At 29.8% G+C, this 27,019-nt stretch overlaps 1 protein-coding gene across 1 annotated transcript in view; it reads left to right on the forward strand.

Moving 5' to 3' along the window:
• LOC112210238 (solute carrier family 35 member G1) overlaps nucleotides 1–25,921 on the forward strand; it is a 28,839-nt gene extending 2,918 nt beyond the window's left edge. The window contains exon 2 of the mRNA XM_024358998.2: nucleotides 24,829–25,921. Coding sequence (XP_024214766.2) covers nucleotides 24,829–25,229 — 401 coding nt within the window. The 3' untranslated portion in view covers nucleotides 25,230–25,921. The remainder of the gene's footprint in view (nucleotides 1–24,828) is intronic.
• The last annotated feature ends 1,098 nt before the right edge of the window (nucleotides 25,922–27,019 follow it).

A 27,019-nucleotide genomic window follows, 5' to 3' on the forward strand; every position in this document is an offset into this window, starting at 1 on the left:
TATATATATATCATGCACAATTTTCTCATAATCACTATTTGAAACTGTACATTGTGCTATTAATAAAATTAAATTTTGTAACGATTTTTCATTATCTATTTTCTAATCACTAAAATCTCTTAGCATAAAAATTGAACAAAAGATCTAATTAAGGTGGTGAAGGTTCAATTTCTATAAGAACAATATATCGCAAATGCAGGATTTTTTTTCTGAGTAGATTGTCTCGAATACGAGTAAATTTTCAGTCAAAAATAACCAGTGTTCAGAACCCATGTTATGGATTGTGATTTTTTCAATAACAAAAATGTTTAACTCGGCGAATATCATCCTCGATCAATCACCTCTGAGTGTGGATAAACATTTCGAATCTTATCAGTAGGCCAGGGGGACTGTCAACATCATTTTATCCACACTGCAGAAACCAATGATGCGTAAATGGGAGTTTAAATTGTTCACAACCGTTTAATGCCCTATACTAAACTTTTTAAACAAATAATAATAAAAACATAGCTCTCCTCTATTTGCTGATAACGCATGAGTTATGATCTACGACCTATAATTTTTTATTACTTAATTTTGTCTAGTCTTATTGATTCACTCTTCATAGCTAAGAGTTTACTTGACCATATCATGTTAAAATGTTTGAGTACATGTTACAATGTTCTTCAGTGTTGCATGTGTCACACAAAGGTGGTTCTGAACCTCTCATCAAATACCTGTGTCAGATTACCTCTTCTTTTCTGCTTATCCTTGAGGAAGTATTCCATTACAGAACATCTTTTTTTCCAGGGAATTTTTTTATTTTGCTTTTATAAATCCATTTTGCAATATAACTTCGAAACTTTTCTGTTAGCAGGCTTAGAAGCTTCTAGAGATGTATAGTACATTGCCTGACTATCCCATAGACTATATAAGCAACTATATACAGGCTCCCGCTTCCTAGGGACACTAGAAAACTTCTATATGAAATTTTAAAAAAAGACAAAATTTACTTCAAAATGTTTACACTACGTTTTATTTTTGGATAATCTGCGACGTTACTTTGGGAATTCAATTAAATAGACCAGACATCAAATAATTAAATAGAGTTTTCAGGAAACGGCATAGACGATTTTTCTCAGTAGTTTTAAATATATTTTTGGATGCTATTTCCGACTTTGTCATGTCACTTGCTATCGGCTTCACAACAAAAATAGAAAAAAAACCACCTAAAATATTGTAAATATTTTCAGCTTTAATAACTAGAAAATTAAAAATTTATCAAAAATAAACAATCAATAAAAAAAAAAGCAGACAAAATTTCCTACGAAATGCTTATATTATATTTTATTTTCGACTAACCGGCGACGTCTCTCAAGCGCTCTTGAGATAAGTCACTTTTGGTTTCTACGTGAAAAAAAGAAAATACTTCCTTCTATCTCTCTGATTGTGCCCTAGCATCAACTCCACATTCCTTAAAGATAATCAGGTATGTCTTAGCCGGACAGTTTGAAGAGAATTCTTCTATAAGAAGCTCTATTTGAATCTAGATAATTTTATAGCGCTCTAGCAATGTTGCAAATTACTCGAAAATAACTTTTAATTGTAAGTTAGAAATTGTGTCCAGTTATATCTTACATAGAATTTGTATCTCCATAAAATTTTTAAATTTCTAGTTATCGGAAAACTAAAAAAAAAAAAAATAATCGTTATAATCAAATAATAATCCAATTATGCGAATTTTCGTCTATAATACATTATAACGGTTTTAAGGTGGTTATTCGATTCCGCTTTTGTTTTCATCAAATTAACAGTAAAAAAAAAATTCAAGAAACATGACTAGTTTTGTCCTAAGACTAATATTTTATTTGAATAAAAAACATATTTGACCTCTCCCCTCTCCTAAAACATACCTTCCATGATAGAAATTTTTATGAACTCTTCTTATTTTTCATTCTTTGGTATTGGACCATTTTTGATGTTTCATTACCAGGATTACAAGAGCGGAATAGGCCGAGAGAGAAGAGAATTATCAGGGACGGTTGGTTTCATCGGAAATGAAAGGGAAATAGCAATCTCTTTGGAATGAAATCCCAAGATGTAAACTAAAAATTAAAAAAAAAAAAGTATGTCAAGCCTTAAGGTACTCCAGCAGTATATGTCGTAGAGATGGTCCTAACTCGGCTAAGAATAGGCCATAAGAGTTACTCATGCCTGCATTATCACAAAACAAATAGTACAAGAGCCCAAGAGGAGAAAAAAGGCACTTATCTCACCCCAATTTTTGATTACTTTAATAAAAACTATGTATAATTACTAGTCAAAATTGATGAGTCTGCCAAGTATATATAGGGGAAATAAAAAATGGCGGTTGTTTCAATGCGATAAAAAAAATTAATTTTTCATTCGGAGCTCTATATCATAAAAAGTAGGGACAACACAAGAAAACCTAAGAGAACGTCATTTAAAGAAGGGTAAAATTGCTAAAATATGAGCCCTAACAGAGTTATTCCGTTAAATAGTTTTCGAGATATAGCTTTTTAAAAAGCAACATTTCATAAAAATGTTGTATGGTACGTACTAAAAGATCAGTAGTTAGTGAATTTATTTTGAAAAATCTATATCTCAAAAATCATTTGACGTGCTGGTGTCTATTAGCACTCAAATTAAAGCTAGTTTAATGAGCTATAAAGTAGTTTATTATGATTATCTTCGGATGAGTAATAGTTTACATGAAATTTACTAAAATAAATAGATTTATAGTTGTTCGGACAAATTGTCATTTACCAAATTTATATTCATATGTGAATATCATAAAAACTACTACCCCTACGAAGATAAGTGTCATAAACTACTTTGTAGTAAATTAAATTTCCTTTATTTTGAGTGTTGGTAGACATATGTGCGTCTTATGAATCTAGAGATATATTTTTTCAAAAAGTCAACATTTTATACGAACAACTAGAAATTTATATTTTGTGAGTTTATTTTGTCAAATATCCTAAAAAATACTATTCCTACAAACCTAAACAAGATTACCTATTTTGTAGTAAATTTAACTAGCTTTAATTTGAGCGCTGATAGACATCAGTACGTCCAATGGTTTCTGAAATAAAGTTTTTCATAAATCAAATTTATTGTCCGAACAACTATAAATCAATTTATTTTAGCAAATATTATCAAAACTACTATTACTACGAAGGTAAAGGTCATAAACTTCTTTATAGTCCATTAAACTAGCTTTAATTTGAGTGCTAATAGACATCTGTACGTCACATAATTCCTGAGATATAGATTTCTCAAAATAAATTAACAACTAAATCTTTCAGTAGATTTTTAAGAAATTTTACTTTCTAATAAGCTATATCGAGAACTATTGGACGTAAATAGCTCTTTTAGGGCTAATATTTCAGCAAATTAACTCTTCTTTAAATAATGTTCTCTTAGATTTTCTAGTGTTGTTGGTAGTTTTTTTAGAGCTCTGTTTTTTTAAGGTTTTGTAACAGCCGCCATGTTTTATTCTCCCTACCTATACTTGGCAGACTCATAAGTTTTGACTAGTAATTATACATAGTTTTTATTAAAGTAACAAAATATTGGCGTGAGATAACTGCCTTTTTTTCTTCCCGGCTCTTGTGATTCGATTGTAACAAACGCCTCTGAAATGTCAGTATTGTAATAACAATATGACAATCAGCCATATCATTCAGGAATGTCCATATTTCACATCACGTCTCAATTATTTTAGATTGGTAGAAGAATTAGTATTTCAATTTTTCAAATCACGAAATTTACTATGACAACTAGGTGCCTGTATTCGGAATTTTTTAGATATTAATACCGGAATAAGGGTAGTTGGAATTTAAGAAAAAGAAAAAACAAGTGCTTCTTTGTTTTATTTACCACTTTTATTAGAGGGAGTAAATAGCACAAAAAAAAAAAAAATTTGTAACTTATAAATTATAACACTATATAAAGAATCACAGAAAAGTGAAGGAACAAGAAACATATTATGTATTTAAATCACAAAAAAATGTTAATATCACTATTTAGTCTGTGGTACTATTACAAATTTTTGAAATGTGATCTTAAAAAACATAATGCATCATTGTACTGTCATTAGACCTGGAACGTAATTTTGTGCAAAAATTACTAACTGTCGAAAACGCTCTTTCTGGTGGAACTGTTAGCTTCTGAAAATTATACAAAAGGCTCAAAATACCGGTATTCAGTATACCGTGTTCCAATCCCTAATGATAACGAATAAACAAAAAATAAAATTAAAAATATATAGTAAAATAAATATAAGGAGTAAATTGCGATAATTACGTGAAGTTTTACGCCATTAAAAAGGAACTAACGAACGAACCTGGACATAAATAATTAGGGACATTATCGCCATGTACAAATAGGTTACGAAAAAATTTGAACGCTAAAAAAAAAAGTAAATAATTGTTCTTTATGTTTTTTTTTTTGTTTTTTTTAAACTTTCAACTATATTGTACCCCAGTCCGTTATCACGTATTATAAATTCTCAAGCACTGAAAGAATTTTCCAGCATAATTTAACTGTAAAGTAAATTTTTGAAGGAAAATTCTGAACATACAAATTGTTTTGTAACACATTCTCGTACTTCTACCGCGGTATCATGTAATCACTTTTACACTTGAATGTCAGCAGGTAACACCATATCTTCCTGTTGTTCAATAATAATATTTGTAAACTTAAAGGTAGTGCTTGGATGTAATTTAAACGATATTCGAAATGTTATTGTGGATTGTGAAGTCTGTGACCGCTGCTATTTGTCGGTTCTGTTCAAGAAAAACCATAAACAATGATTTCATTCTTAGTCCGGTTAATGAATGGACAAAAGGAAGGAATAGAAGAAAATGGTGAGATAGAATTGACTTCAGGAGAGTCTAAGAGAGGATGAAAGAAAGGGTGGGAGAGAGAAAATGCCATGGTTTTCGACTCATGACAAAACATTTTACGAGAAAAATTAATGAGTTAATTTTCCTACAATAATGAATCTTTGTAATTGACAAAGAGAAAAAAAAACAACTTTCAGTCATAATTACAATCCGCCTTTTTGTTTCGAGTTAAAAATTATCATTTCTAGGTTGGTTAAAAAAATGTATTTAACAAAAAACATAATAATGATAAGGTAAGAAGAGATGGTTAAAATTGACTTTGGATTCCTGGTTTTTATGTCCTTGTGTACATAAAAATGTGTTGTAAATTTATATTATCAATTACTAAAATTAGCAAAAGTTAATAAAAATATATATTTCTAGATGTTGCATTAACAACGTAAAATTAAGTTAATGAATGCACTAAAATATTTAATTATTATTACAAGAAAATCTATTGCCATAATAATCCATTTTTAAAAGTAATTTTTAAAAAGTATAATGAAATAGAGTTTTAAAATTTTTAATACCTTCAGTAAAAATTGATAAAATGGTATAAATTTAAGAAATGCTTGAATTATTAATTTATTGGTCATAGCGTATAATTATACTATGTAAATCAAGGGTATTCTTGTCAAAGATAGCTCATGATGAAAAAAATCTATGTATGTTGAAATCCTTTAAAAATCCATTACGTTGTCTCATTTTTGCTATCGAATGGACAAACATAGCAGTTCATTATCATAAAGGTTAAATTAGCGATAAGGAAAAGAGTCTTCTTGTTTCCTTAATGACGAGTCTCTTGACAGTGAAACGTAAACAAAAAATAAATAAATACCCAACTAGATTTATAATATAATATCACTTATGCAATTAAAGAAACATATATAATAAAAATCTATATATATATGCATACTTCCTTAACACTTGTATGACTTATTACACTTAACTTTTGTTCAGTACTACTTTGAAACTACATTGGATTTTAGGAACGGTAATGAGGAATTTTCAATAATTTAATATTCCTAATATCACTAAAACTTTACTTGAAACGGTATAAAAAAATGTTTAAAAAAAAAAAATTATTTTTCATTTGAAGCACCATATCTTTGAAACTACCTACAGCACTAAAAAATCTAATAGATCATCATTAAAAAAAAATATATTATCTCTAAAAGAGCTAAATATGTTCAATAGTTTCCGAGCTACAGTTTTAAAAAGCAACGTTTCATAAAGATAAATCAGTAGTTAGTCAATTTATTTTTGAAATATCTATCTCAAAAATCATTAGACGTATAAACGTCTATTGGCACTCAAATTAAAGCTAGCAAAATGTACTATTGAGTAGTTTACGTACATTTTCGTAGGAGAAGTTTTTTTCATTATATTTGCTAAAATAAATTTAAAAAATATTGATTTCTAGTTGTTCGGAAAAATGTTTTTTATTAAGTTCAAGCTGATCCGACAATGCTATATTTGAGGATGTATATAAATATAACGATCACAATTGATAGTTCGATATAAATTATTGTATTTAGTAAAAATTAAACATTTACGTATACTTTATTATAATAATAAACATAAATTAAAACTAATTCATGCGATGACATTCATTTCTAGCATCTTTGTAGACAAAGAGTAGTGGTTCAGGGTTTCATACACTACACCAAAGCACAAACTGAGTCTAATTATACAAATTAGAACCAGATATATAAAATAAAACGTGTGAATTTTCGCCTCCTCCCCTTTAATCAATGTTTAGTTGATGTGGGCTGATAGAGCCATTCAGTTTTCCAAAGGGTCTATTAACGTTGGAATTGGATAAAATGCAGACCAGTTATGAAAGATTATATGAAAAATAGTCACCGAGAGAAAAAAAAAATTCTTGGAATAAATCTAGGTGAAAAATTTCTAATTTTTAATTTCTTTGAAAAATGGTATTTAGTACTTTGAGACGAAGATAAAAACTAATACGAAATGCTCTTTTATAAAAGAAAATTTATTGACCTGCTTTAACCCGAGCCATGTTATGTTTTTATAATTTATCGTAAATATAATATAGCTTAATAGAATCAATAAAGCTCTTTTCTTATATCTTGGCAAGAGACAAATCGATTGGTTTACAATAACTGAGAAAAAAAAAAAAGAAAAAAAAAAGGTATACTTTCTGAGCTACAAACTAAAAACGCTCAATTTGGTTCATAACTTCTTTTGTACTCAGAATTCGGGGATTTCATTATCTTTTTAAACCTTCCCATAGTGAAAGGGATAATTTTGAAAAACTGCACTAATTCAAAAGTTTATTGTGGACAAAGATTCGACCAGTAGTAATTTTTAGGATATTTGCATATAAATATGAAATTTAGTCTAATCAACCAGGAATCAACATTTTGTGAATTTATTTTAGCAAATATCACGAAAACTACTGATCTTAATTTCAAATTTAACACACAAGACTAAAAAGACAAGAAACTGCTTGACGATTCCGACTATTACAACATTTACTAGACAGATTGTCTAAATTGCCAACCCATTACAAAAGACTGGTCTACATGACTATTATAAGGCCTATCTGGACATACGGAGTTGAGCTTTGGGGCTCCACTAAACCCTCAAATTCCTCTCCAATCAAATCCTTACAGTCTAAAATCCTTCGTAAAATCCTTAATGCTCCTTTGTCACAAATCGAGTCATCCACCAGGACCTCAATGTCTCATATGTTGCCGATCATATGGCCAGAACTAGATACCATTCCTTCCATGATAAAATTTCCAACCACCCAAATCCACTTTTTTCTAACCTGGCTTCTCCTTCATTACGTAATAATCCTCCTAGGTGTCTAAAAAAGATGGCCTCTAGATCTTCTCTAGAAATGTTATTGGAGTTCTATAAATGGATAGATTCTCCACATTATTATATCATGTCACTATGTCACCTACAGCGAATTTACATGTATATATTTTTATACAGTCGTAAATAACAATAAATAAGTTTAAAAAAAAATTTATAAAAATTGATTTTGAAGCTTTAATTCCAACTTTAGTCTAGTGGGAATCAAAAATATTATACCAATGAGAAGTCTATTTATCTTTAGACGATCAGTCATAAGGGCAGTGCCATCTTTGGAATAAGGGGTTATAGTTCCAAAGAGCCCCCCAAATCCTATGATGGATAAATTAAATCAAATTAAGAATGAACGGGGAAGTAAGTTTACGTCAATAAATACTAAGCACCTTATTAATGTGAAACAGGTGCTCTAAAAAAAATTTAGAAAGTAATTCATGATTTTTTGTGAATGAAAAATTGTCTGTGTAAGATGGTTGACTTTTTTTTTTTAAGTTTGTAACTTTTCAAATGTTATTTTTTTTTTTATATTCATTTAAAAACTTACATCCAATATGGTCCAACCAGATGACAACATTATCGGTCGGTGCCAAAATAACACATATAAATGATAGACATAAGTGAAATGTAATTATTACAATTTTGACTATTAGGGCGAAATACAACTAATAATTTAATTAACAAATACTAAAATGAATATAAAATAATAATTATTAAAAAAATTAAATAAACATAATTCAAAGGACTTTGAAGTGAATAATAAATTTACAATTAGAGAATTAATATAATAATGAGAATAAACAAGATGATACAGAATATAATAAAATAAGGATCCAATAATATTTAAATAAATAATATCTATAACTTGACAAACATACAATACTGATTCTAATCGTAATATAATGAATAATTATGTGAAATTAAGAAAAAATACAGGCAGATATTGTCATTTGGTGAAACAAAATCAGCTAATCAAAGAATCAGGGAATCGTAGAAGTAAAAAAATACCCAGTAAAATATTTCTTTTTTTAGGTTTCTTCGTGGCTGATTTATATATTAGTTCTTTTGTAAGCGATTGAACAGACATGGTACCATATAGTTTAAGGTTCGTTAACCAAATTTGTTGTCATTGGGTGGTTCGATAAATTTAAGTTTTTTTCTAACTTTTTTTAAATATATTATTTATTTTCTAAATCAATTTTAAGATAAGATGATATTTAACATGATAAATTCACAATCAAAATTATTTCACTTATTATTTTAATTATTATGTAAAATAATAATTAAAAAAAATTAGTAGTATTTTAGTTCATTTGATAACCCAAAGTTGTTTAGTGTATAATTTGAAGTGCCCCATATCCTAAATTGCTGGAGCCACTCACTAGGTTAAAGACGGCCCCGCAGAAGGGCGTTTAAACCTTTAAAATCCCTGCAATGCGAGAAAGAAATCGCACATTACATCGCGAGCCTTTCGATTGCCATTGAGAAAGCTAAATCACATTTCAAAATGTTTATTTAAATAAATTATGCCCTTGCCGACAGGGGCTCAGGCAATCAACTTGAATAATGGTCCGTGCGATTGTCATTATCATTTTGAGTCAATCATCTTAATCACTTTCTTTTCCTCATTGTTTTAAGACAAACCCCTCTTAGTGACCATCCTCTTTAAACAATAAGGGATCTATACGATAATAACGTTTCCCAATTTCTTCAATTAAAATTATGTATAGTTACTAGCATCGGCGTACCCAGAATCAAACCTAGGGGGTTGCATGCCATTGTAAATCAGGTTATGACAATGCAGCACGGAAAAGGCAAATGAAATCAAAATTATATATAATTGTCGTGGTGTCTTGTTAGTTATAACAATTAGTATTTGCTTGAAAAACATTTTTTTTTTATTGAATTAATAATTTTTATTTCACTTCTAATGTGGGGCAGCTGCTCCCGCTGGTTACACCCATGGTTAAAGTCAAAATTTGATTAGGGGGTCTTTCAACAATGATTATGGGAAATAAAAAATGGTGACTGATTCAAAATATTTTAAAAAAACTATTTTTTCATTTTTTAAAATCTCGGTCCAGATCTTTAAAACTATCAACAGCACTATAACAGAACATCATTTAAATTAGAAAAATCAGTAGCTGGTGAATTCATTTTGGGAAAACTATATCTCAGTAGGAATGTCGATGTTTTATCCTAAGCATCGATGTTTTTAAGCCAATGTTTTCTAAACATCGATGTTTTGTTCCAATTTTTCATTTTTTTCAAAAATTAACTAAATGAAAACCTAAAATTTACAGTATAAATAGATTCCTATCAACAATGTGGTTGAATAAAAAGTACCTCCAACCTTTACGCTAACGACATGATAGAGATAAATCACGACTAGAAAAACAACGATGTTTTAAAATATCTTTGCTCAATAATAAAATATCGTTGGATACAAATCTTTGCCAAAAATACAACAATGTTTTTGAACAACCATTTCAGTAACTCGAGGTCTGTTCCAACGACGACGTATAGTCCGGCCAGTTGGAAGTGGTTTTTGCAAAAAAGGATGCAACATTGATAAAAAAAAAACATCGATGTTTTTTCGGTATGTATTGTAAGCAACGATATTTTAAAACATCGATATTTTTTGTAGTCGATGTCCCATTCTTTGATACAAAAAGCACTTCGCATCTCTATATCTCAGGATCCATTAGCGCTCGAATCAAAACTAGTTGAATGTAATATTAAGTTGTATTTTAACTTCCATGAATATTTTCGATAACTGTTATTACAAAATGTAAATACAATATTTTACTCATCAGCTAACACAAGAATTTGAATTTATTTAATTGTGATGAATAATTTACAAAACTAAGCGACAAAGAGAAATAAATTAGGAGACATACTGCATTCCTTAGTGGCACTTCTATGAAGCGCTGATAAAATTATCTTTATATAGGTTAACAGAGACTCCTTAGTATATTTATTTTCTCCTTCTTAGAAATTTCTTTAATCTACATTAACTGAAGTTTCCCGTCGTATAATATAATTAAAAATTATGAACGAAATCAGAGCTATGAATAATAATACTTAAAGGTTCTTACTGAACTATTTATTTATTTTTAAACTTTATAATACCTTACTATGTTGTGGCCGAATAATAGTCCATTAGAAAATAAGCAAAAAAAAAAAAAGCTTTGCATTAAATGTATGCTAAAAGAAACAAATAATGTTTTTATTACTATTAATTTTTATTCCGAATGAACATTGAACTCAGTACGTTTTTTTAAACATATTATATAGTATATTGATAAATAAATTCAATATTATTTATTGAGGTGTATAAATACAGGCAACCACAATCAACGATAATGGGCTATAAGTTCATTCATGTATAAGCAAAATAATACAGAGAAAAATTATGATGAATAAAATAGAAAGACTACAGTAATGATAATAATATTAGAGGAACATTATAGCTGTAAAATAAATAAACCAATATAAAAATGTAATAATAGCTAAAGAGTAAATACTTTATTATAGTATATACGGTAAAGAAAATGTTAATAATTCCATCCTAATTCTCATTCGTACTTATATACAATATTTACTTTCATCCTTGGGAATCCAAAGGGGGCTTCTCTCAGGGCTTCTCTGCCGTGACACTGGTAATGAAAGCTCGTGGAGACTTAATTAATGAAGAAATAAAATGAGTGAGAGCGCTACAGATATAAAATATATAGAAATGTCTTTAAATCGAAACGATTTCAAAAACGAATAATCTATTCGGCCACCGTTTTAGGGTTTAAGTGGTATTATGTAAGTTTTTTTTTATTTGATTCGAAAATTCTGAAAAATAATTTATATAATGCTAATTAGCTAAAGTGTACAAAACAAATTAACTTAATTAACTGTCAAATTTGGTACCGAGATTTTTTTTTTATAGTTTTCTTATAGGAAAAGTGCCCACAGAGTGAAGTACTGTATTCACTCAAAAGATACGAATTGATAACAATTGAAGACGTAAAATCTGCTCAAAGAAATACAGCAAACAACTTTACGAACTTATATGGCACCTGTATACCTGTTCTTACCATTTCTTTTGACCTGTTGCCAAATTGGTCAATTATGTATTGTTTTATAAGTATTCAAATCCTATAATAAATTGCTAATAAAAATTCAATAATTGATTGTTGAGGAAAATACTACTAAATTAATTATAATTTGAAGTGAACTAGAACAAAGAACATATTGCTGAAAGGAAAAGAAAATACTGAACCACTGTGGCCAACGATTGAATTCATTTTACGATATTGTCTTTAACAGACATCCTTTTTAAATTTTCACGCAGGCTCATCGCATAACACAATTTTAGTAGTTTAAAAATTAATTATCATGAGTAAAGAAAATAATTTTTTTAGATGTCTCAAGGCCACTATTTTTAAAATAATAATTTATATAAATTAGATATCAATATTATTTGGGTTTTTGATCGATTATTTCGTCATTATCAAAAATTAATTAAACATTGACCCTATTTATCCTTGGAATAAGTCTTCCGTTGTCGCTACAATGTAATGTTTAAAACCATAATTTTTTATGCTGCAATAAATAATAAAATTCAACACATACAGACAGGCTGAAATGGTTCTTCATTATACAAAAATTACAAGTTGACCTGTCGAAACTTGGAGTTAATAAGGATATGAATTTTTCGAATTTTAATTTTACCTATGTCTTAGCTTTTCAAACCACTGAAAAGATAAGACATATACATATACATATACCAATATGTATAAATATAAATTATTTTCTTTATTCACAATTAAAATTTGCAGATTAAAACCTGAGCGGGGTAGCTCTCCTAGTTCTTAGGCAAGTCCTTATTCTGTCATAACAGACATGTATCTAATTCGTGTATAAGGAGACCCTCCTGGGTACACCTAGCCTCTTTTAATGAAAAAAAAAAAAGAGAAAAAATAATGGTTAACCTTGAACCTTACTAAGAGGTTTGCCGTTGGTCAAGAAACTGTACATAAAAGTAACCCAAAAATTTTTCATCAAGTGAAGCTACTACACCATCTAAGGGATAAGACTATTATATAAGCTTTATTTAAAGTATTTTCGGCGAAGATAAGATTAAAATTAATAGAACCATAATGGTAGATCTCGCAAAATCTGTGAAAAAATCTTATAATCTAATAGCCGTTTCGATTTTTAGCGGGTCAAATCACGGCCTTTATCATTGGACTGTAGCCAAGCGTTCGATAGTCGTATCACATCTGTTTCTACTCTGCCGACTGGAAAAGTTCAAGTTCCCCGCCGCCCAATGCCGATTAATCAGTAGCTACCTCAGTGGAAGGTCCTTCGTCGAACGGGTTGATGAAGAACTCTTGCTTCCAGCCTCCACCACTTGCGGAGTACCACAAGGCTCAGTACTGGGACCCTTGCGCTTCGTCATCTTCACTGCCCCGATTGTGTCCTTAGAGCATAAAGAGGCAGTGGTTGCAGTCTATGCGATATTGGATTCTATGCCTTCAGTGCCAGGCCTAAACGAGCTCTCACCCTTCCACAGAAAGTCACCATAGTAGCTGCATTAAAGAAAGATGGCATCAGGGCGAACCCTTCTAAGACTGACGCTATTCTTCATATTCATCATGTCTTTTCAGAAAGCCAAAAAGAGCTGCCTGCCTCGAAGATTCGTAGTAGATAAACAGGGACGGAAGATCTTTAATTCCATTCTCTACCTCGGTCTGACTCTAGATTTCACCTTCTCCAATCATGCCAAGAAGAGGCTCAAGCTGGCCTGACTTAAAACGTATAGGGTGCACCATCTGCTCACTTTACTGCGCCTGAAACTACAGATCTACAAAGCAATTATCAGACCAACTCTGCTCCATGGTGCTCCTTTAATGAGACATCTCTACAAAACTACGTTAAACAGCCTACAGAGTTTTCAGGGATCCGTCCTGCGAAGAATCGTCAGGGAAACCAAGCTTCAGAGGGCTAAGAACAGTGCCATCCGTGAAGAGCTCCAACTCCCCACTGTGCCGGAGTTCATAAGCCGACGATACATCAAATTTATTGATGGGTTGAAGGCATGCTCTAACCCTCTGGTTTGTGAAATTACCCCTCCATCAAGACCTGGGAGGTAGCAGTGCACCGTACCCTTAGTTGACGTCCTCGACGAGGGAAGGGCTTTGGACTCTACAGTCTAAAGACTTTACACTCACACCTAACCAGCGGAACGACCCTCCCCGTTCTAATAATCCACTGGCGTTAGCTAAATGATTAACTACCGTAATTGGACCCTGCAACTAACTTAACAATGCCACAAGGCAAACCAAGGCAATATTATACCAGTATACATTTATTATTTCCACTATGTATGTGGAATAATCCAATTCATACAAATGTATTGTATGAATTTAATAATAAAGGAGGTTACGAAAAAAAGAAGCGTGTCAAATGTGAAATATTCAGTGACTAGTTGAAATCTGCAGTTAATAAAGATATGTATTTTTCAAATTTTTATTATATTTATCCCTTAGTTTTTCAGTAATATATATATATGTAAGAACTTATTTTCTTTATCCACAATACAAATTTACAGATTAGTAGCTGAAGTAGCTCTTGAACCCTATAAATTTTAATCAATATCATTTTGACAGTAGCAGGTGTGATACCTATTTGATTATTATTTGACTTTCGACAGATCGACACTAAACCAAATTAGCTCATTAAAATCAAAAACGTAATCACCTTTGGATATTGTCGCTTCTGAGCTGAGCACAAACTTTTTTTCAGTTTCTGGATGAATTAAAACGTAAAAATTAGGCTATTCCGATTTCTCCGGCAAAAAATTAAAAATAAAAGTAATACGATTTCAAAAAACAATACATTTTCTTTATGGTTATTATACACCAATCGATTTGTCTATTTTTGAAGAATAAAAAAAACATAATAGTGATTCAATTAAATGATTGTTTATTCACTAAAAAAACGAAAAAAACTTAATGAGTATTTCAGTCAAGCAAATGAAAAACAAATCATCTTCGTTTGCAACGTCGTCTGAAACCATCAAATTCAATATTTCTAAGAAATTAAAAACTAAAAATGTTTAAACTTAATTTATTAGGAGGATTGTGTTTTTTCGCGGTGCCCATTAGTTTATATAATTGTTCCTACGATTATACTTCCTCAACATAACTGTTTAAAAGCTGAATTTTTGTTCTTTTTTACCCATATTGCAACCATTTAGATTTAATGCCCTTATAAGGTAGAAATATTGGTTTCAAAATAAAAACAAACTATTCTTAAATACTTTTTTTAAATTTATTTTCATGTGTTACCAGCATAAGTATACTTATATTAATTACTTTATTATTAAGTTTTCTATTATATAATTTACATACCTCTGTATCCCCTCTCATTTGGTATATTGTCTTCCTTAAACATTTATATTTATTGTAACTCCCATTATTTTAGCTTTATTTCTTCTTTGTTTTTCTATCAATGTAAATTTTAATTTTTTTTTAAATTTTATTTTATTTAATATTTCTTTTCCCCCTCTATATTATCATTTATTGTTTACCTAATTTTAATATTTTTTAGACTGTTTACTTTAAAATTATTTTCAAATGTGACTTACTTAACTGCCATCCCCACTCCTCCCAAATACAAACGGATCACTCAGACTTTGACTTCCGTCAAAACAGGTATCAATTCTGTCTCGTGCCTTTTCATCTCTTAATTTGTACTTTCTTTAAAATTTCTTCTCTTTATCTCTTAATATTACCGTTTTTATTTATTGTTTATAACCTTTAATGTTTATGTTTTATTGTATACCCTTGTAATTTTCCACTTACTTTTTTACTTACGTTAAGTGTTTGTATCTTTTTTAACCCCGAAGCGAAGCCCTGCAACGTGGGGCGAAATGTTGGCTCAAATAAAAATAGTACACCAATTTACTATTTGAGTTTAATTTGACCGCAACCGGACCAAATTTCATTTATTGATTGATACACACGGTTATTAAGCAATCTTCCAGTATGTTCAAAAACTATTCAAACTTTTTACTTTATATCTCCGGTTCTAATTTGTTTAATTCGATTTATTTGTGACCTTTGCTGCAGTTTATAGAACTGTAAAACAGCGCCAAGTTGCGATAAGATTGGTTGAGTCATATTGAAGTTATTTTTATTTTTTGGCGTAAGTGCTGGGCCAAAAAAAATTATTTTCCGATTTTTTCGAGAATTCGTTTTAAGCTCTCGATGTTGTAAACACGAATATGAACTTTGTTTCACTCCTAAAAAATCTTTTAACGCACCTATATTACCACTATTTAGATTTAATGCCGTTAATAATGGCTAAATATTACTTTCAAATAAAGAAAACTTTTCAAATGTTTTATTAGTTTCCGGTTCTAATTGGTTTAATTAGATCCGTTTCGTGCCCTTTAGTGCAGTTTATAGAACCCTAAACCGCTCCGAGGTTTCGTGTAAATTGGTTTAGTCGTATTGAAATTATTTCTATTTTTTACCATATATTTTTATTACATAATGTTATTTACTGCTATAAACTAAATCGATATAATAAGCAATGAATTAAATCATTAATACAATGTGTCCAAATAACTAAATATATTGATTTATATTAATCTTTCAATTGTATTCAATTACTCTATCAGTATCCCTAATCTAGTTAGCAGTTGGGAGGCATGGCCGGGTCTGCTAGTATGTAATGCAATCCTATGTATTTTGTAAGAAAGTAAAGGGTACCCACTTCTTAAGGCTGAGTGTGCCCCAAGAGGATCTCCTGTCCCCTGGGGCGATCTATGCCTGATACAACAGAATAAATAATTATATAGTTCTGAACCTAAAGAAAACGTTTTTAGGACGTTTCGGGACTACTGGATTACGGGATACTCTTTAGCTCTTATTTTAATTAATTTTCCTATCTTTTTTTATTATTTTAGCTTCAATAGTCATTGTCCTAACAGTATTATTTTTTTTATAAATTAAAATTTTATTACTTATGCAGATAAATTTTGATCATGACATAATAAATGTGCTATGTAAAAAAACAAAACAATAAATTATAAAAGCTGAAAATGTGGACACAGCACCACCGAAACGTCCTCGAAGAGAAAATAAATGGATTAGGAATCATGATATCTTTATTTTTAAATTTTTTAACCTTAAAGCAATCGTAATTTTAAAAAAAAATGAAGAACTGTAATACTAAATACCCTAATAGCCTACTGTATAGGACTTCAGTGGAAGTCTTCAGCCAAGAGATTAAACAACTTTATAATTAATAAAATTCATAAATTATAAAACTGTACCATAACAAATTAACTGAACAACTTTTAATAAAAATGATTTCCATACCTAAAATAGTGTCCGTCTCACCCTCGTACTTCCTTTTGGCCATACAAACATCGATGACACCCCATCAATTCACCAAACAAACACAACAATACAAATATTGGGTAGGGAGTTATTATATTATTACGAGAAACATTTCACCCAAACTCGGTCTGACGTAGAAGAAAAGTAATATAATCCTCCAACACGGCCAGCAAACGACTGAAGGATTTATTGTTAAGGTTTTGCTTGTAAACTAAACCATATCTTTATCAGCTAAGGAAATATTTTGTAAATTCGATTGTTTATATGAAGAAGAATAAGTATTTACTGTTTGTTGATATTTTACATATTATAGAGTCCAGTTTGCACATTTTCATAACTTGAAACATTCATTATTCGTAAATACATTCACCAAATTCGATATTTTTTGTACCCTTGGAAAGTTTTTCCCTCTTTCTGGTCAAAACAATAAATTATAGATTTGAAATCAATAAAAAGTCACATAACGCATATTTAAACTATCACGAATTATTTTATATCTTAAACTAAAATTGGGCTGGTATAGTCGAATTTGCAGCATTTCGTATATTATAAATTCTTTTGTGATACTATAAAAATATGAAGCAGTTATACCTTTTGAAAATAGTTAATTACTGTTTGGAATCTTGGAACATAATTCAATATAGGAAGCTTTGAAAGTATAACACTCTCTGAAAATATGCTTTCTCTATCCTCCAGAATTTCTCGATTTATTTATTCTCAAAATGTTTCAATCACACAATAAAGTTAATTATTAACAGTTAATATTATAATATCGATAATTTTCCTTCTGTGTTTTCGATACTATTAGATTGTTGAGTATCACTAATTCTAAACATGTTATCAATAACTATTTTTTCATATGTTTAGTTCTGTAATTTTTATGCTTGACCAAGAATCAAAACTACTAGTACTACTAGAATCAAAACTAATATCAATTTTGCTAGAGTAACTAGAATGGTATTGTCCTCAGAATTTTTTTTTTCCGACCACGGTTTGTCCACAAGTTTTGCTAAATCCTACCTAACACATACCCTCCATCAAATGTTGCTGTTTCAAAATGAGTGTCTTCTCTATGTGAAGAGTGATCCGAGATACAACATGATCAAGGTACAACAGTCTCCTATGTTTTTATTGAAATAAATAAATCTTGGAATTAGTTTGAACCTACTAACAGTACTTAACGCACACTGACAAGGAAAACCCCTAGGAATAAACACAACTTTCACTAAAAAAATTTACAATACAATTTCTCAGCAAAAGGCTATATGGAAGCCCTTTATTTTATAGAACTTCTATACTATAAATTTCTCGAAAGGAATTTCACAGTAAAAATCCTGATTTAAAATTAAACTTGAAAAAAAGAAACTTAAGAACTTTATAAAAGTTCAGAATTTCATAATAAAAGTCTAGTAAAAAGGTTTTTGCATAAACTGTTTTAAGAAAGTTCATCATAAAAAGTTTAAGTTAAAGAAACAACTTTTCAATAGCAAAAAAAATTAGAGAATTCTCAAGAATAAATTTGTAATTTTGGTTCTTATAAAATAGAAGGACACTTCTTGTGGTTATGATTGGACATAAATAGAAGAAATAAATTGATAATTTACATAAAAAAGTGGGGGAGAGGGGAGCGTCTCATGGAATGTTTTAATGACCTAGAAAAAAACCAAAACTTAATTTTAATTTATTTATTCGATTTAATTAATAAATAATAGTACATATCTTAATTTTCCGTATTTTGTAAGGCTATCAACTACCTAAAGTAAAAATTACTCTTTAAATAAATAAATTTTATCAAATCAATAATTTTGATTTTGAAAATACTATGATTTTTCATAAAGAAAATAATACATTAAAAGAAAAATACTTGGATCAATTTATATATTAAAAAACATTAATTATACAGTGAATTTTAAAACAGAATTGAGAAATCTGAACCAACACAATGCAGAAATTTTAAGTAAAATTAATTTATAAAAAATATGGGATAAAATTAATGGTGATAATTATAAATAACCTTGATATGAATTGTAATAATAAAAGAATGAGAAAATAGAACCAAAATAAAGTTGTAAAAAATAAATTAAATGCCTGACCTGAGTGTGGGGAAGGTTACAAATATTGTTGTGATAAATTATAATAGAGAAGAATGACTGTGATAAAAAGTTTTAATTTGATGAGAACAATTGACTAATTCAGTAATTACATATGATCCAAGAATTGCTTTTTAACAAAATTATATAATTCCCTGATGTTTTAATGTCTCATTGGATAATTTGTGGACTGATATTAATGACCTGACAGAACAGCCTGCATAAAGTTTTTTTTTAAAAGTGGTATGGTTCTAAAATTGCATTAAGATATAACGATTTATTAATATTGTTGTTATTTGTTGAAAGTTGTTAAAGATCATACACATAATAAAAACTGTTTGTGATAGATTGTCGTTAAGGATGGCCTAATTGGCCGAAACGTCGGACTTAAAATAATAATGATATGCTAATGAAGGCCTAACGAACCCGAAGGTTTGATTTCGATACCACCAAACGCTCTCTACATACATCCTATATCAGTTTTAACGCAATCCTCCCATCTACGTTTCGGTCGAAATTGAAAAATAACAAGCATTTCCCGCCTTCAACCTAGCTTTTATTTTCTCATCAATTTCGTTTTTTCTGGTTACCGTAGAACCAAAATACTTAAACTTATCTACCTGTTCAAACGTATTTCCTCCTATGCCTATATCACCGAAATTGCACGCGTTTCTACTACTATCCATGTATTTCAAGTTATCCGCATTTATTTCATGACCTAGTTCCTTGCTGGAGTTTATTAACGTGGTTGTATTTAGTTCTATAGTTTCTTTGTCCTCACCCAATAATACCAAATCATCAGCATACCCAAGTACCGGTATTTCACCACCAAAGATAGGTGATAATTAATCACCTTGTTTTAAACCCGACCGGACCTGGAATTTCTCAGAATAATGATTACCGACTCGTATCTTATGAAACGTTTCGGTCATGCACATCCCTATGAGATTTACTAACTTCTTTCGTATTGTCTGTTCAATCAAAATATTATACAGCTTCTTGTGGTCAATAGAATCCTGAGCTTTTCCGAAATCTATTTATAGCTGATTAACTACTCCGTTGTATTCCAACTTTTTCTGTAAGATTTGCCGTAATGAAAAAAATTGATCAATAGTTGGACGTGATTCGACTAGTTAAGATTAGCGTAGATATTTTACAACATACAGGAAGGGGTGAGATTCCTCTATTGTTATTAGAATCCGTCGTCGGGCCCTTTTTGTGAACAGGAATAAGTAGAGACTCCTTCCATTCCTCAGGCATCTCCTCCTCGTTGGATTTATAAAGGAATAAAAATTTTGAGACTAAAATAGGATAAAATTTAGTTTTTTAAACAATAATATCCAGTCTCAAGAAAGTTTAAAGATCATAAATAAAATTACTCTTCAAAGCAGGGATGTCCAACCAAAGTTAAGCTTGCCACAATGCGTTCTGAAATGGCACGCGGCAGGTCGGTAGATTTTTCATATTTTTATTTGATTAAAAGAAAAAAAATGAAGATTTCTTTCTCGTATGAAATGGTAATTTGGACCTGGTGTGTTTTATAGAGGTAGTAAAATAATATAGAAATGCTAAACCAAGCAGGGCGCAAGCAAAAATGGTTAACAATTTTGATAGGCATCATGTGTGGGCAAAGCTTGGTACAGGAACGCGTTAAAAAAGGTTGTGCTGCATTAAAATGGTAACCTAGAAAATTTGGTTCAGTCTTATTTCTAGGTGACATTTTGGGCGAACAGGGTCAAAACGACTGTACGTTCACAAACTTTCATATTTTCACACCTCTTGTTTTGTTTTATCACACCCTCCAATTTTATTTAAAAAGAAAAACACAAATATGTGATGCGACGTTAATTTACAATCCTTATGTGAAATTAAATTAATCTTCTTACACCTCAAAACTCCCTTTTTTATTATTACGGATGGCAAAACTTTCCCTCACTATATATTCCTTATATCAGTTAGTGAAACAATGGTCTTACTATTGTTATTAACTTCCAATTAAACACAAAAACTTTTATTTTATTGACTAGTTAATCATCAAATTATTCCATATTTTATATGAATTGCTTCTAACCAATAATTAATAATAATGAATAATTATTGCAAATAAATAAAATTAAATGTTCATTACAAGGAGATTTTTAGAAAATTCTGTATTTAAACCTTATCAGAATATTTCAATAAGGTAAAACTGAGCTGATATTAACCTTAAACCTATTGTATTTATGTTGAAAACTAAGATTCGAAAATTTTTCACCAACACTATAGTCACATTTACTATTTATCATTAATAGATAAATGAAATTAAAAAATAAATTTTTACACTTTTCAAACAGTTTGTTTAGTGTATTTGCTTAAATGGGAATGAAATTATGAAACCAAGTGCAGATGTTTACGAACCCAACCATGCACACGATTTTTATTATTACATTAATAAGTTATATAACTTCATCCAGGTACTTTTCTCATAGAATTCAGAAACCAAAGTCTAAAATAAATATTCATCTTATTCAGTATATAATTCGTCTCATTAATATAAGACAATAATAGCGATTAAATTTAACCTAAAAATAATATAATGAACTTTGTAATAAAAAACAATACGTTACAGAAATACCATTCATGTCATCCATACCGTCTTTATCTGAAGGCACTTACCTGAAATAACAAACAAAAATTAATTATTATGCATATAAATTTCAAATTGATTGTACAATTATGTTAATTAATTATAATTTTATTTTTATAAGAACATTTTATATCATTTATATAAAAAATTGTATATACGTTATTTTCACAAATTAAAAACGATCTTGTTGAAAGTATTTTTTTTTAATTTAAGTCTTGAACAAGTTCACTAACTTATTGGTTATATTTGACTCCTCCAGACTACTATATATTATTATTAATCTCCTTCCAATTAATATTAACTGCTACAGATGAGAATCGAACCCATACCGCTCCGAACCTTGCTACGTTATTGATAGTCGTAAAAATAACAGAATTCTTACTAACATTAATAAGTCATTTGTTTTTTATTCTATCGGTAGGATAGGAAGTGCAACAATTAGTGAAATTAGTATATATAGAATAATACTATGTCTTTATTAAAATCTTCCAGGGCTTAATCATCAATAATATGAAATTTTAAATTTAAATTTAATATGTGAATGATATGTAATCCATTATTTAGATATTATACATAAATGGTACCTACCTTAATTATACAAATAAGACCAGTCAGTGTAATATTTATAATTAAAATTTTTTCTATCAAAATATACCACTTTGGGGAAATTATCATTTAAATATTATTAATGGTTGCAACTCATATAGAAAAGTTAAATTTTTATTGAAAATGTTGATTTTTGTTTCATAGGAGAAATTTCTAATTATTAAAAAATTAATTAAGTTTTTGATATACAATTTCAATTTGTCTAGAAGAAAACTTACTTTTCAGAAGTGGATATATTAATTTAAATTACTATGCCCAAATTTTTAATTTTTTTGTTTTATTCTAAAAAAAAAAATAGACTCCATTAGTAATTTATAAAAAGTTTCATCAGCTAAAATTAACCAGAATATATAATAATGTCTTAATCTCGATTAAACCGATAAATAAAATAACATTACGGTAAATATATTTAGTAAATAATATATTTTTTTATTTTATGATACTTCGGAAAACAATACACTTTTAGATTGTCTGCTACACGTATCTAGTTGTAATAAGTTGAGGAAAAAATAAAAACTGCGTGCAAAACCACATTGTATCAATGTGGTAGGCATCGAGTTGTAACAATTTAGTTGTAAACTAACAATATAATTTGGTGAAATAGATTTTATCTGTTTATTTTTCATTAAAATAACTGTCAAGATTTGTTATAAAAACTTTTATTGTAAAAATTTAGATAGTATATTAATTAATACATTACTAATTAAAAATTAAAACGCATAACAAGGAAATTTATATCAACAAGTAAAAAAACAATTATTAACCAATAATCGACTAAAGAAAAAGAAAAGAAAATAGGAAAAACAAATAAAATTATATATTAAAAAAAAGTTTTTTCTATTTTTATTAAATTCTACTACGTAACCTTCTTGATCTTTTGTTAGTCTATTTTTCCTAGGAATGAGCTTCTTCTTCAGGTGAAGAAATATTTGGTTAGTGAAATAGAGACTGAGTAATATAGGGTCACAGACAGTTCATGGACACCCTGTTTTACAATCAATATTTTACGATTTTTGTGATTTAGTAATCCTTGCTTTAAATGTATATGTACGAGGAGGTTCATGAAAAAAAATTGGCGCGAAATACTCACCTATCACTTTCATCAAATGAAAAATGAGTTATTTTCAGCTGTTCAATTAATTATATTATAATGAGTTGTAGATAGTTGACCGTAGATTAATGATTGGAGAAGTTTGTCGGGGGGTGCGGTCAGCAAAGAACAACATAAATAAACAAAACCATCTACGCCACAACCCCTGATGAAGTCCTGAAACTCAGGTCGAAACGTCGGCATAAAATAAATAAATATTGTTTTGTTTATTTATGTTTTTTGCTGGCCGCACCCCCCGACAAACTTCTCCAATAATTATATTATACTTGAATCTGTGAGAATGCTTTTTTCTTCTCCTTAAAACAATATTTTTTTGTTTATTGAATTTAAGGTAAAATGACATTTAATAAACCAACAACAAAAAATATAATTGTCTTTAAATATGTTTAGAGCAATGGAAGCCGGAATTTCTTCTTAATCCAAATAATGTGGGTTGATTGATCACATTTGTAATTGCAACCTGATGATTATTTGCAAGATCTGTGGCCGTAAACAATTAACTACGTCAAGGACGCTTTAGAAAAGTGGGGTGTTTCAATTTACAGTTCCCTGTAGATGGAGTGAGATAAGGTGCATTAAACACAATGATAATCCGTCTGTGAAGGTTGCGGGGAAAACCTTTTCAATTTCACATACAAAATTTCGAGATAATGCACTGCAATATAAACTCGCACTTGCAGCTTTCGGGTGATTTGAGTATGAGCACTGATGGTGTAATGATGACATCGGAGACTGCCAATCGATCATTTTTATAAGAATTATTGATAGGAAGATGTGTTTAAATAGGCTTCAAACATTTTACAAAAACTTTTGTCAAACAATAACAAAACAACGAAATATAAAAAAACATTAATTCATAAAAAAAAAAACATATAGGAAAATTAAGTGTCCAACATATTTTAAGCAAAAAATGAACAGTTCATTTTTTTCTCCAAGCTCTACTTTATTTAAATTAAATTTGTAATAATAATATTGTTCATTCATTTAAATCTTACTCTGTTTTTGAGCAATACAGTAGTTTGCCACAATTGTATCTTACACAAGTGTGTCCCTAACGTCGAACTGCTACCAATAGTCAGTTTATAATTTTTTAATCAGTCAATTTTCCAATCTTCAACTTTTTAAGTGGCCTCCTTCTTATCGGTGGCCATCCAGGAGCGAATCATGATTATTCCCCTCTTGTAAATTGTATCTATGACTTAATGCATTTTTATTTCTTCTAATCACTCCTTAAAAACTTTTACACTTGTTGCAGGTCCGCTGAGCCTCATCGAAGCCTGGACGATGCCAAAAGAACCCATCAGCCTCACCACTATAACGCTCCTCACCTTCTTCCATGACATCTTTATCATCTTGGCCCTAAGGGCAGAAGAAGCGGGACTGGTCTCCTTGGTCCAGGCTTCAGACATAGTCTTCTCCTATATATGGGAGCTGATCTTCTTTGAAGAACCTTACAGCTTTCAAAGAGTATTGGGTGCAGGTCTTGTCTCTTCAGCAGTCTGCGTGGCCGCGCTGGTCGAGAGGACACCGTCGGTCAGTCTCTTGGAGCGGAAGGAGTTGCCGCTGTTCCTCAAGACCACCGACTCCAAGCTCCGCTACGAGATCGGCCTTAGAGCTGAGGAGGTATTCAAGTGGTTACATCTGAGAGAGAGGTAGCGCTCGAACGTGAGGCAGTAGATTTCTCTCCATTTACCAAAGAAAGAAACGCTTCCCTGATGCAACGTGAAGCGTTTTAGAATGTCTGTGAGACATTGGAAACTATATTGTGTCAATGATGAAACATTAAGTTACTATATCTTCGGCACTATCCTGGGCTGTTGTTTATCTGTGATATTTGTGTAAATAAATAAATAAAGCCTAGCCTTCTACCTCAAGATCAAATCTGAATGAACACTCATATCACTGCGATACGATCTAAATCATCTTCACAACGTATATGGACATAATATTTTTGTAGTATACAACTAAATTAAATTTCAAATGATACAATACATGGAAATAAATAACATTGTGGTAAAACTTGTCAGTGAAATTGTAAGACCTTATATTAAGGTAAAATAAAAACGTTCCTGCACAATTAAAATTTCAACATGACTAAGCTTACAATAAAATAAATTTGTACATATTCTCAATTTTTTAGAAGTCCTTCTATTGTTTTATGGTTCTTAAAAAAATACTTCATTAGTAAAGCATTATATATTTTTTTACTTTATTTAAAACTTCTAATGTTTACAGAAGTGGAACGCAGGTGTGTTTCCTGCCAAACTGGAATAGATAACATTTTTTTTTCTAAAACTAACAATGTTCTAACTTATTAGAGTTGAAATAAAAAAATGGAATTAATAATAGTACCCTAGAGATCTTTTATGTGTTAATTTTTTTTATTTTAACCAGTCCTCCAGAAGAGATATCGCAGCTGGAAAAATTTTAAAACTGTGAAAAAAAACAATTTTGAAGTAAATTTAATTTTTCAATGGCAAGTTGCTCACCACTAATATATTATATTAAGTAAGTGTACACATATGCTTATAAACATAAAAAATCTGATTGTAGGACGATAGTCCGAGTGGCGGTCAATAAAGGTATAAAAATAGTAAAAGAAAACTATTTATTGTTAATCAGCATTTCGCCCCACTGTGCACGGCCTCGTAAATGAAAAAACGAGATACAAACATTATAGAATTGGCAAAACAATTGTTATGTTTATAAAGTATATAAAAGAGAAGTAATATATAGATTCGTATTAATTAATTAATAGAAAACTGGAAATCCCCCATAGATTTTATAGCCTTGACTCGTATTCAAACAGTAGAGACAGCACATGAGAAGCTCCAGATCAAAAACTTCATTTTTTAGTTTCTGAGATAACTTATCGATTCGGGGAAAAAATAGATAGGATGAAATTCATTTTTTTTTTATACCTATCTCCAGAGCGCTGCAAATTATTTATAATCTGTCAATGTTTCAAAAAGTTGTATACTTTACCTTCTCGCCGCCAAATATAATTTACAATTCCCATGCAATGTGAATTTTATGAGAAAATGGACAAAATGGATTTTGGTCCGAAGCACCTAGAAATACTTATAAATTCGTCCCAATATTGTGATAGCCTTGAGGTGGGTACATATTTTTTTATAAACTTACTATTTTCTTTCATTTCATAGAATTAAATTTCATTTTTACCCGATATTGCATCCACGTTCTTCGAAATGTGTTAGTTCAGCGATGTATTACTGCAGAGTTAGCAGGTTGATTGATGCAGCTCAAGTTGTAAATTGAGATGGATAAATCGCTTAAGTTTTATTCTTAATATACGTATTATGGTGCATTTCTTGCTATAAATGGTATAATGACCCTGTTTATACGAGGTCACCCGGGCATTTGTCCAAAGTACCAGTTTTCGAATTGCGAAAAAAGTATGACCATTAAATTTGAGGGGGAGGGGG

This window comes from Halyomorpha halys, unplaced genomic scaffold, assembly GCF_000696795.3.
Source record: "Halyomorpha halys isolate HHAL.00 unplaced genomic scaffold, Hhal_1.1 Scaffold352.1, whole genome shotgun sequence".
In the NCBI taxonomy this organism is placed as follows: domain Eukaryota; kingdom Metazoa; phylum Arthropoda; class Insecta; order Hemiptera; family Pentatomidae; genus Halyomorpha; species Halyomorpha halys.